The 12584-nt window shown below is 36.4% G+C and overlaps 2 protein-coding genes across 5 annotated transcripts in view; one reads left to right on the top strand and one right to left on the bottom strand.

The window, feature by feature from the left end:
• Positions 1 to 416, bottom strand: part of LOC135730321 (protein SSUH2 homolog) — a 32709-nt gene extending 32293 nt beyond the window's left edge. The window contains exons 1-2 of one of the 2 annotated variants that reach the window (XM_065248207.2): positions 224 to 416; positions 83 to 138 (exon numbers count right to left, since the gene is read on the bottom strand). In XM_065248207.2, coding sequence (XP_065104279.1) covers positions 83 to 138; positions 224 to 243 — 76 coding nt within the window. In that variant the 5' untranslated portion in view covers positions 244 to 416. The remainder of the gene's footprint in view (positions 1 to 82; positions 139 to 223) is intronic. The other variant, XM_065248210.2, reaches the window with a different exon arrangement.
• Positions 1 to 12584, top strand: part of grip2a (glutamate receptor interacting protein 2a) — a 55613-nt gene that overhangs the window by 10468 nt on the left and 32561 nt on the right. For 2 of the 3 annotated variants that reach the window (XM_065248159.2, XM_065248163.1), the window contains exons 2-3: positions 2210 to 2545; positions 8822 to 8896. In XM_065248159.2, coding sequence (XP_065104231.1) covers positions 2383 to 2545; positions 8822 to 8896 — 238 coding nt within the window. In that variant the 5' untranslated portion in view covers positions 2210 to 2382. Of the gene's footprint in view, positions 1 to 2209; positions 2546 to 5578; positions 6787 to 8821; positions 8897 to 12584 lie in introns of those variants that run through there. The other variant, XM_065248160.2, reaches the window with a different exon arrangement.

Raw genomic sequence — 12584 nt, 5'->3', positions numbered from 1 at the left:
ACGTTAGTGGAAGCATTTAGTGCAAATATTATCTTTATAACGGCGTTTGCCGTGAAGAGCCGTGCCCATTACAAACTCTTACCTGGTGCTCCGTACAGTGGGTTAGCGATGCCATGAGAGGGTCCATATCCATAATTACTTCCAGAGAACAAAATGTTAGTCTGTGCATTCTTAATCAAAGTTTAACTTAAGTATTCGTTGCGTGAAGTTTACTTTCACTTACCCACCAATCGGTCTCTCCATTGTGGATTTTTGATTTAAAAGGCTGCCTCCAGCTCCCGAATCGCCTGCCCCTATTCCCGAACTAGATCCGTCCTCACTTAAAAATGTTGGACATTTCAAGCGCCTCCCAGTCCCAACGGATAGTTCTGGGAATATGAAACTGACCGGATAATGGGGTGTTTTTTATTGTTGTTTTTTAGCCAAGTATGCTTAAAACACTGATTCCAAGTGGCTCGTTTACCAAAATGATTCATTCAAAATCGAACCCCGATTCCCCTTACTTCAGTAAGCGTTTCTTCATACTGCACAAATACGCCAGGAGGTGGCGACATAGTGTCTTGATTAGTAGTAACTATTATTTACTACCGGTATATTGTATTGTGTGTTTGTTCACTTCTGTTCACTTCTGGGATTGATTAATAAAAAAGGTCTTTGCATTTCCATCAGAAATCTAAAGAGAATACACAAATCTAAAGAGCAATAAATGTATGTGCTCAATTTTTCACATTTCCTGATTAAGGTTGACTCACTGCTCACATCTTTTTGGATATATATATAAAAAATATATTTCTATTGACTTAGATAGCTTTCTTTCATTGTTTTTTAATATTTATTGTTATTTATTTATTTTTTCCTTGTAAGCTATACCCCTTTATTGTGTTTTTTTATTACCCCTTTTCCTATTTTTTCTCTGACTTCTATCTTCTTTTATTTGATAATGTTCTCCTGAAGGTGATTGTATATTTCATCTAATTTTTTGAAATAAAAAAAACAACGTATCCCAGCATGCATCATGTTGTGTAGGAATGCACGTGCCCCGAAATTGCGAGATGTGAGGGACAACATTCCAGTAAGTTACATTAACAATTTAGTAGGAAAACATAACATTTTAGTAGTTTTACACATTTTATTAGTGTAAATATGAGTATGTGTACTATTTTGTAAAAAAGTTTGCCTTACTTTTTATCCACTCATAAATAATATCCTTGGCAACGGCCAGGTCGTCACATGGGTTAAAATGCCACGTGGAAACCTATTTATTAGCCTTTCACACACATCTAAACAGTTAAACTATAATAAAGCACAAAACAACTTTCAGTAACCATTTTTTTTTGACCAGCAAATACCGTCATTGCTTAAAGGGGACATATCATGAAAATCTGACTTTTTCCATATTTCAGTGCTATAATTGGGTCCCCAGTGCTATCAATCTTGAAAACGTGAAAAAGAACAGCACAGTAACTTAGTTTTGGTTCATCATTTTCTGCAAGCATATGAAAAAATAGAAATTTGTCTCCCCTTGTGATGTCAGAAGGGGATAATCCCACCCCTTATTCTGCACTATCCAACCACAGCACTGCCATTTAGTACAGAGATCAGCTCATTTGCATATTAAAGGTCACATCCACAAAGTGGCAATTTTAATATGTTACAAAAAAAGATCTATATGGTATTTAGAGCTGAAACTTCATAAATGAGGACTCTGAGGACACCAAAAGATTTATTTTACATCTTAAAAAGGTCTCGAGAAATGTCCCCTTTAAAAAAACGAACAAACAATGATTACCCGATTGTGTGTCTTAAAATCATCTCCTGTGGTTCAGACAGATTTCATCTCTGTAGCAGTCAGAATCTCTCCATCTGTCCAATCCATGGGCAGCCAACACACACATACGTTCCTATTTCAGTCATTTTGAGGACTTTCTATTGACATTGTTTTTATAATGAGCCAATTATATTTTTATTAATGTCCTTACAATGTACCAGTTGTCAGGTTTTTCTGCCTTATGACATCAATATCTTCAACACACACACACATGCATGCACACACACTCGCAGCAGTGGTACCAGCTTTGCCCAGTATGTGTATTTATAACTGAATGTGTTTTCCAGTTAAATGTTTTCATGGCATAAGTCTGATACATGAAAAATGAAATAAACCTTCTTTCTCTGACTTTTCATACAATCCTCAAATCTGGTTAAGCAGCAGTATTTCCAGCAGAGAATAAACAGACAGCTCTGCCAAGATGAAGAGAGTGACGGAGCAGGAGGAGGAGAATAGAGGAAGAGACAGAAGAGACTGTGGTCATATTGAAAAACACAAAGCAAAGAATAAGTTGAGGATCTGTGTTATACGGGCCAGAGGAAAAGGAAAGAAGCATGTGGCGTATAAGTTTTACAGTAAATCCTAAACTGCTCCCAGACGGGGTCCCTGTCCGAGGAGGCTTGAAGAAGGGACTGGCTGGAGGGGTGAAAGGGAAAAAGAGAATGTTCGGTTTCTCGCTGCGGTGTCGGATGGGAATTATCAGAGGAAGAGTTAAAGGTATGACATGGCCGAAAATACATAGTTTGCATAAGGTGTGTCCCTTTACCTTTATGATTGTGTAGGTGTCTTTGTATAGATGTTTAGATAAAAGGGTGAATTTTATGATTCATAGCTCCACTGCTCAGAAAGGTTGTTATATGTATATTTTTTATTTTGTTTACATTTTGTTGCGATCATATGTGTATAAGCTTGAAATGAAAATAAAATAATCAATCTTGTATTACAACAAAATCCGGCATAACTAACTTGCAGCCACATGGGGGCAGTATAGTGTCAAATTTATTTTCACCTGGAATTACTTCTTATTCTCTTATATATTTATATTATATTTCAGTCGTAACTGTTTTGGTTGTGACAATTTTTAGATACTTTTGAGCTTAGCCAAAGATTTTTAATACGACAAAAAAATATAGGGGTGTAGTAATCTGTCTAAGCCAATGTAGTGACATGATAATGCGGAACACATTATCCTACATAAAGTTTCATGATTTAAAAAAAATTAATATTAAAATAAATATTATTGAACTTAACTTAAAAAAATCTAAGATATATTTTTTTCTTTTTAATTTTCACAAGTTGAAATTTAGGGGTTAGGGACATCCACCTCCCAATTTAAAATATCCAATAAATTATGATTTATATATACTAATCTTACTGATATTTTAAATATTATTGTGATTTTAAATAGATAATAGAATGATCCTAGTAAACATCTAACTCTATTTGAATACTTAAATGCTTTATATATATATATATATATATATATATATATATTATATATTATATATTATATTATATATATATATATATATATATATATATATATATATATATATATATATATATATATATATATATATATATATATATATTATATGTATGTATATATGTATAATATGACATATTATAGTCATATTAATTCCTCAGATTCAATTTTTGTCTAACATCTTTGAAAAAGCTATTATTTGTGTTATGTTGTTTAAATAGACAAATAATGCCTAAATTTGGTGCCTTTAAAAGTGGACATAGTGTTTTACAGCAGTGGTGCAATTGCCTGTGGTTTATTATCTGATTGCTTGTGTGTTATATGTTGTTAGTTGGAGTTGCATGTGTTTGTGATGTTACATAAATGAGAAGGTTGCATGCAATGTGCTAAAAAGAAAAACAGGTGTTTGTCCTCCCTTAAACATACAGTACAGTGCAGCTGTCAAGTGAAATACCCCACCAACCCTGAAAACGAAACCTGAGAGCAGTTTTTCATAAATGAGCGAGCCATTAAAGCAGTGTGACTTTATCACTCATTTCCACAGCGAGTAAAGTTTATTGGCACCATTTAGTGCATAATACAGCAGATGGCATTCTTAAAGGTGCAGTGTGTAATTTTTTTAAGGATCTCTTGACAGAAATGCAAAATAATATACAAAACTATATTATCAGGGGTGTATAAAGACCTTTCATAATAAACCGTTATGTGTTTATTACTTAACAATGAGACGTTTTTATCTACATACGCCGAGGGTCCCCTTACATGGAAGTCGCCATTTTGGGCTGCCTTGTTTCTACAGAAGCCCTTAACGGACAATTTTTTTACTAAGTTGTCTCCGACATTGACATGTTTGTCCCGTGGCGGCTACCATAGCCTCTCTATGTGTTTCAAAGTGAGAGGAGAGCATTAGACTGAGCCGTTGGTTGCAATTTGCAACCTCACCACTAGATGCCGCTGAAATTTACACACTGCACCTTTAAACAAGAAAACCGTATCATAAAGATTTTAAAATGCTTTGTAAGGAAGAGATATTGAACAGTAAGCTGGTTATTACTGAACACCAAAACCTACACCATTATGCATCATCCTGAGGGTTTTTTTGTTTCTGATTGTGAGTGTTTGACTTTCCATTATCCTGCTTATTACATGCTTACCAAATAAATCAGAGATCATTAAATATTAATTCAAGTTGAAATTATTTCATTTGAAAAGAAACCACAGAGTGATACGAGAGACATGGGATAGTAGCCATTATGTTGTTTAGTCGTCGTTATACTAAATCATTACAAGTATGACGTCAACTACCAGTCAATATCAAGTATTTGTCAAATATACAAACATGTGTGTGCTAAATATACAGATGTATATTGTGTTCCTATAGCTCAGTTCACAGGGCATTGTGTGAAATGGTCAAATAATGGTCTTAAGCCGTCACTGGGGCAGTATCCTTTAAAGGGACACTCCACTTTTTTAAAAATATGCTTAGCTTAGCATAATCCATTGAATCTGATTAGACCATTAGCATTGTGCTAAAACTTGACTCTTCTTTAGTTACATCGTGAAATAAGACTGATGGAAAATTAAAAATGTGTACATTTTCTAAGCAAATATGTCTAGGAACTATATTCTCATTCTGGCGTAATAATCAAGGACTTTGCTGCCGTAACATGGCTGCAGCAGGCGCAATGATATTACGCAGCAGGCTAAATTAGTGCCCTTAGTATTTTTCAATAGCAGAGGACTATTTTCGGTCACTGCGTAATGTCATTGCGCCCCTGCAGCCATGTTACTGCAGCAAAGTCCTTGACTATTACGCCAGAATGAGAGTATAGTTCCTAGCCATATCTGCCTAGAAAATCACAACTTTTAATTTTCTGTCGGTCTTAGTACAAAATGTAACTACAGAAGAGTCAAGTTATAAATAGGAAAAAAATCACAACTCTTTGGTTATTTTTGAGCACGATGCTAATGGTCCAATCATATTGAATAGATTGTGCTAAGCTATGCTAAAAGTGGTACCGCCAGACCCAGAGATTGGCTGAATGGATTACAAAATGGTAAAAAAATCAAATGTTTAACTCTAGGGGACCTGGAAAATGAGTGTCCCGTTAAAAAGGTCCTAATAGCCTATGAACCATTTAGGTACAGATATTTAGACATTTGGTACCAATATGTACATAGGAGGTACTAAATTTAACCATTTAGGTGCAACGGTTTCCTTTTTGAAAAAGGGTATCGCCCCAGTGACGGGTAGAGACCATTTTTTGACCATTTTGTTGGACAGAGCAAAGGATAAATTAGAGATAGAATGCACTGTAAATTGAAGTATTTGAACAATGCATCTGATAGATTAACACTTTAAAAAATGTTATAGATTAAAAATATTATAGATTAACCGGTTCTCGCCATTAATATAGCCATAGATGCTGGAAAGGTGTTAAGAATAAATAAATAAATAAATAAAGCAAGATGCTGAGCTGAAGAGCAGAGAAACGGGGCGTGTATGTGTGTTAGAAATGAGCATGAGGCACGTGGGGTTGAGACAGTATCGTGAGAGGGTTTGCTCGTGTGTATCTGGGGGGTTTGTGTTCACATCAGCCTGCCGGTAAGAAGATACTCTCAGACACCAAGCGTAAGACCGTGTGTGTGTGAAGGCAGATGATAAACACGCCAGTGGATGAAGGAACAGCAGCTAGTAGTGAGTGAAAGAAAGGAGGGAGGAGAGGAGAAATGTGAGTCTCATGTGTGGCTTTGCTGTCTGGGGCGGATCTCTGTTAAAGCACTGAAGCGTTCGGCTACATTCCCACACTGCAGTGCTGTCATAGCTGGATAAACTACCATCTGCTGCTTCTTATGGACTGAAGCTCTGAGTGACCGAGGACATTTGTTCAATGGAGACTAGTTGCATGTGTGGATTGACATCTGAAGGAAGAGAGGACCACGTTGTGTTAATTGGAAATGGGAGAATGGAGTGACACTGGAATATCTCAGGAAAAATCCAATTCTGTCTATGCAACACACATACAGTTATTCAGGCATTCATTTTAACCCTGCAGTAGGGAATCTGTTTATTTGTAAGAGCTTGGAAATTTTGGAATTCTGTATGATGTGTCCGGATTTAGGTATTGAACTACTAATAGGAAAGCAATAGCTCAAAGTGTCCGAGTTGGAATCTATAATTCTTCTAGAGCGAATGGATGCACCTACTTTGCTTTTCTTTCGCTGGACCATCATTTCATTCCATTTAAAGAAGGTTTTTCCACAATTTTCCTTAAGGGAAAAATCTCCAAGGGACTCTACCTCAAGTTACATACATGAATAGATGAATATGTTAATTTCCAGTCAGGCGCTTTAGCATAGTCATACGGTTTTGTCAGTTTTAGTCTGTTCCCAAACTAGCGTGTGGCAGAATGGAATCGTGACATTCCCATGATGCTGTGTGGCTTGAGGAGAGAGGGTCGCAACAACAGTGGTGAGTCATGTTGTTTATTTTTTCCAGTTTATTCATGTGCTTATTTATTCATCTTTGCATAGATTCAACAATATGTGTACCATGTTAGGGCCAAGAGCAAATTTACATAGTACTGTATTTGTTACAAACTTGAAATACATTTATGCATTTAATACTGTACCATTTATGCACTTAGCACTACCATGGTACACGTTCAGAACAACATGGTATTACCATGGTACACTTTAGATGGTGTATGTTAAGGTAGGTAATTGCTTTGTCCGATATACAGCATGCATTCAGTGTTTGCATCCCTCCTGACAATGTTAAGATGCTTTTTATCTGAAAATAAGCCATTACTTACCCCAAAGAATGTTCTGTTTTATGTCAATGTAAAAGCCCATTTAGCGTTTAAAGCCCACTATGTCTGACAACTGGGGCCACTGCGGCCCTATAAATAAAATCTCTGAAAATAGACCCCGAGCTTCCATTTGCATTGTTAGACCATCATCCGTTTAACCTACATCAGGATTGGTGTCAACACAAGCAGGGCCGCTGGAGTGCTTTGCTCCAAATTACTTTGAGTTTTAATAGACTTGGAAATGAGTTATCGTGGCCCATAATGACAACTTTGTTCTTCATTGTGAATTTCAGAGAGAGAGAGAGAGAGAGAGAGAGAGAGAGAGAGAGAGAGAGAGAGAGAGAGAGAGAGAGAGAGAGAGTCCCTTTTCTGTTTCTTTCAACATTTACTAACAAATGTCTAGTTTGAATCATCATGGTACTGTACATGTTTTGTTTCAACTACTGCAGTGTTGAATTTTGCAAGGTCTTGGGCATTAAGCAGCACTTCTTTGGACCCCAGGTTGGGAACAACTGGCCTATAGGACAGCTGAACCATCTTCACTGAACAAATGTAGTTTTATGGCCTGTTAACACTCAAGAGGAACTACAATACTGGGATATGTTGACCTTAATGTATTTGTTGAGCGGTAGATACCACATACAGCACCACGATTACCAGAAAACATGAACAGTGAAAACATAAAAATAAATTGTGTGTTTATCAGGATTTGTTGAAGAATCAATCTCTCACAATGTCTACAGAGAATCATGGGTTATTTATGTGAATTTAAATAGGTTTTTCCTACTTTTTCCTCTTTGTCCGCTGTTATTGATGTAATTTTTACTATCAGTTGCATTAATAATGATTTAATAATACACTGAATATTTTTGTGTGTACTTTAAACAATTTCTAATACCACCATTGTAAACAGAGTGCATGGAGATGAAAGAGTTAAAATGTTAAATATATAACCTTTTATTTCATAACGTTAAAGGGGAAATTTCACAAGACTTTTTTAAGATGTAAAATAAACCTTTGGTGTCCCCAGAGTACATGTGTAAAGTTTTAGCTCAAAATACCAGATAAACTATGTGCCATTTTTGGGTGTGACCTTTTAAATGCAAATGATCTGATCTCTGCACTAAATGGCAGTGCCGTGGTTGGATAGTGCAGATTAAGGGGGCGGTATTATCCCCTTCTGACATCACAAGGGGAGCCACATTTCATTGACCTATTTTTTCCACATGCTTGCAGAGAGTGGTTCACAAAAACTAAGTTACTGGGTTGATCTTTTTCACATTTTCTAGGGTGATGGAAGCATTGGTGACCCAATTATAGCACTTAAACATGAAAAAGTCAGATTTTTATGATATGTCCCCTTTAAAGTAATATAACTGGTACATTGGAAGCCTGAACTTTCCGGAAGAACAAACAATTCAGACATAAACTATTAGACATGCAAGGTTTGTGTAGCCTTGTGGATTGAAAGCCAATGTGTGCTGGATGGTTATAAGGTTAAAACCCACCAAGAGTGGTACAGAGCCTTGAGCTGTCAGCAGTGTTGCTCCAGGTTGGCTGTCCAGTCAACTTGAAACAGCATTTGCAACCCAAATGTCATCAGATACGATTCGTCCTGTATGATGGGGTAATGCAGTAAAAATTCATCATGATAAAAGAGCTGTAATCAATTTCATCACTTTTTATCTGTTTCAGATGATGGCCCGTACACAAAGGCAAATAAAGACGCTACTGCGAGTGATGGCGTCAGTAAGAGAAGCAGTCTTGCAGGTAGGTTGGCAGCCACTAAAAACCTGCACGCATCTCCTGATGTTAATGGTTTGCATGACATTACTGTACCCGTCCTCCATCAGATGCATCTTCTGTTGGTCATGAAGAAATAGTTCACACAAAAAAGACATTTTGTCATTATTTACTCGCCTTTATGCCATGCTTAACCTTTATTGCTTTCACAAAAGGTTCACTGAAGACTTATAAAGCACATGAATAAATAAAATGCACATACTTATATTTTGGAGGGTTAAAGCCCCCACTTCTTATTTATTCTCATTATATGAAATAATGATTAATGTTGAACAGGTGAAGAAAGATCATACCAGGCAGTTAGGAATGACACATTTTTATTTTTGGTGATCTGTCTCTTTAAAAGTTCTGTGTGCATCAGCTGAGTCTTGTAGCTTAAGGTGAAGTGAGTGTTCATCTGTGATAATGCTGATATTTGATTTCCTCAGATGGCTGCTATACTCCTTCAATTGCTCGCTCTCTTTTTATTTTACCCATTGGGCTCGTGAAAACCATGTTAGATCATTAGTCTCAACTGATTTACAACTCGCGCATTCACTATCAAACGCTATAGAGAGAATTACAGCTGCTTGTTACAAATGGTTTATATTATTAAAGGTGCAATGTATTAAAATAATATGTTAAATTATTCTCTGATATCTACATAGAAGGTATGTGGTTTTATTAAGGGAAAAAATAGATATTTTTAAATGTCCATTTACAACCCTATGCCTTTAGAATGAAATTATTATTACTAAGGGTCATGAATAATAATGTTGAGCTCTGCTCTGATTGGCTGTTTTTCAGAGCAGCTCCTTTCAGTAGCTCTGTGTGTGTGAAAACAGGCATTATTGTTAAGTCTGTATCAGACAAAGATACAGATTTTGACGAATAATCAATTATTCGAAGATTAAAATTGGACATTTTTGAGTGGTAGGTTTTGTGTTGTTTTCAGTATGGACCTGCAAAATGTAACTGTAACCTCAATAGTAGAACTTCAGGCTAAACGCTAGCATATAGCATTAACTAGCATATAGCGCTAACTGAGCAGTCACAACTTTGTTTTTAGCATTGTAACAACATTGTACTTAATTTAATGTTGGGGCATACATCTCGACTGTAACGTCAAAGTTGGTGTTATGTTGAGATGGTCTGTTTTCCAGCGGTCTTTTGCATGCACGAGGTTTACATAAGAAGGAAAAAATTATGGAGCGAATTTTGTGCCATAATTTTACAAACAAATTTGGCATTTTGCAAACAAACTCAATCTGCTTTGCAAAGGGAAAACTTGACTCGCAAACTAACAGAAAAAACTTTGCAAATAATAAAGGCAATTTGAGAGAAAATGCAGAGGTGTTACAAATATGTACTGTGTTTTGTAAATATGACCATGATTTTTTCACAAATGTGACCATGATTTTCTCACAAATGGGACCATGATTTTCTCACAAATGTGACCATGATTTTCTCACAAATGTGACCATGATTTTCTCACAAATGGGACCATGATTTTCTCACAAATGGGACCATGATTTTCTCACAAACGGGACCATGATTTTCTCACAAATGTGACCATGCAATCCAAAACAGCAGATGGCGCTGTTTCAACCTTATTAGGCATTTTCAACTAGTCTCCCTGAAAAGCCCTGAATTTTAACTTACATATCACCCCGGACAGTGCCAGCAACTGAATGAAGACTAAATTAATTTTTCGTGGTTCATGTTGTTAATCTCTGGATTTATTGAAAGTGTTGATAATAATTAATGTCTGTTAATAGTAAACACATTCTGTGTGTAAAGACATTGAATTCCATCTGAATTCTATACATTTGCAATTGTCAATCCCTATACCCCGTCTGATTCTCTAAATTCTCTTCTTTAGGTGATAAGAAACTCACCATCACTGGACTGTTTTAAGTGATCCTTAAAGACTTATCCTTTTAAAATAGCTTACTATTGCAAAATGATTATTACTAAGTTGTTTACTTTTGTATGTGTATGTTCCTGAGAATCTCATATATTATGGTGCTTTGAGTTTTAGAAAGTGCATTATAAATAAAATTTATTATATCCCCTGCAGAAAAATAACAGCTAATACCAGCCTATGCTGGTTGACTGGTTTAACCCTCTGGGGTCTAAGAGGTTTTTAGGGCCCTGGAGAAGTTTTGACCTGCACTGACATTTGTGCTTTTTTCAGTTGCTTAAAAACATAATATTGGCAAAAGTCTTATAACACTGCATTCAGCACAAACTGGGCTACTATATTATATGATTAACATGTATGTACATGTTTGTATTTTTGAGAGAAAAATGTTTATGCGTGGTTTTTGAAAAAGAAAAAAATTAAGTGACTGATATAAGTCCACAAAACTCATTCTAAACATGTTTTCCTAAAACTTTTCAAAGCAGGATCTAGTAGTCTAGAGTTTTTTTCTTTAAAATGATGTGAAAATCATTCTGCTTACTCCTTCACATAACACAATATATTGATTTACAATTTCAAAGTCACTTTTTGGTTAGGAAGGCAATATGCAAGGAGGCTGGAAGCTCTTGAATAATCTGTGATTGACAATACACTGCTGAAGAACAATACACTTGCATAATGAGCTGCATAATGAGCCTTTAGGCAGGAATGTGAAGATGCCATTATTGTTAAGTGTTTGTTTGTGAAAGCAAGACAAAAGAAATGCCTTCACATGCATGATCCTGCATTAAATAAACTTACTGTGCAGAGATATACGCGAATAAACTGGGTTTTAGATGTGTTTAGATGCGTCTTAATACAAAGTGCGTCAAATATGATTGTGTGTTTGTGTATGCGTTTGGCCGTTGATCACGTCTGACGGAAGCACAAAGAAAACATAAGCGCATGGAGATAACTTTTATTTACTAGGCGAGAGTAACCAAGTAGATGTGATGTTTGCAAACGTCTTTTATAAGAATACCAAAAAGCGCGTCAAATGAGGCATCGTGTCTTTGTGTGTGCATTTGTACATCGCGTCACACCGTCGAAGCACACACACTTGCATCTTTTATAAGAACACCACAAAGTGCGACAAATATGAGGCATCGTATGTTTGTGTGTGAGTTTGGACATCGCGTCACACAGACGAAGCACACACACTTGCATCTTTTATAAGAACACCACAAAGTGCGTCAAATATGAAGCATTGTGTGTTTGTGTGTGCATTTGGACATCGCGTCACACAGACGAAGCACACACACTTGCATCTTAAGAATACCACAAAGCGCGTCAAAAATGAGGCATCGTGTGTGTGTGAGTTTGAACATCGATCCCATCACACTGACGAAGCACACACACTCGCGTCTGTCTGGAGATTTAGGCGCGAGTAAACAGTTATGTGGTGTGTGCAATCGCATCTTTTATAATGATACCACAAAGCGCTTCAAATATGAGGCATTGTGTGTTTGTGTGTGCGTTTGGACGTCGATCGAGTCACACTCGCGTCTGGAGATAACTTTAGTTACAGTCACCTGTAAACAAGTAGATGTCATGTTTCCAGCACTCGGATTAAAACTCAACACAGCAGTGAATGGCTGCAGAGACGGAATGTCCATTGACTGTGGGGTTGATTAATGAATATGGATGATCTCTGCTCTTCTCTTCAATGGAGCGGGGCGTGGCTCATTATAGATAATGAAGCAACAGAAGAAA

The sequence above is a fragment of the Paramisgurnus dabryanus genome, chromosome 11 (assembly GCF_030506205.2).
Source record: "Paramisgurnus dabryanus chromosome 11, PD_genome_1.1, whole genome shotgun sequence".
NCBI lineage: Eukaryota > Metazoa > Chordata > Actinopteri > Cypriniformes > Cobitidae > Paramisgurnus > Paramisgurnus dabryanus.
The sequence above is the reverse complement of the archived record's forward strand: the minus strand, read 5'-3'. Positions and strand labels throughout refer to the sequence as shown.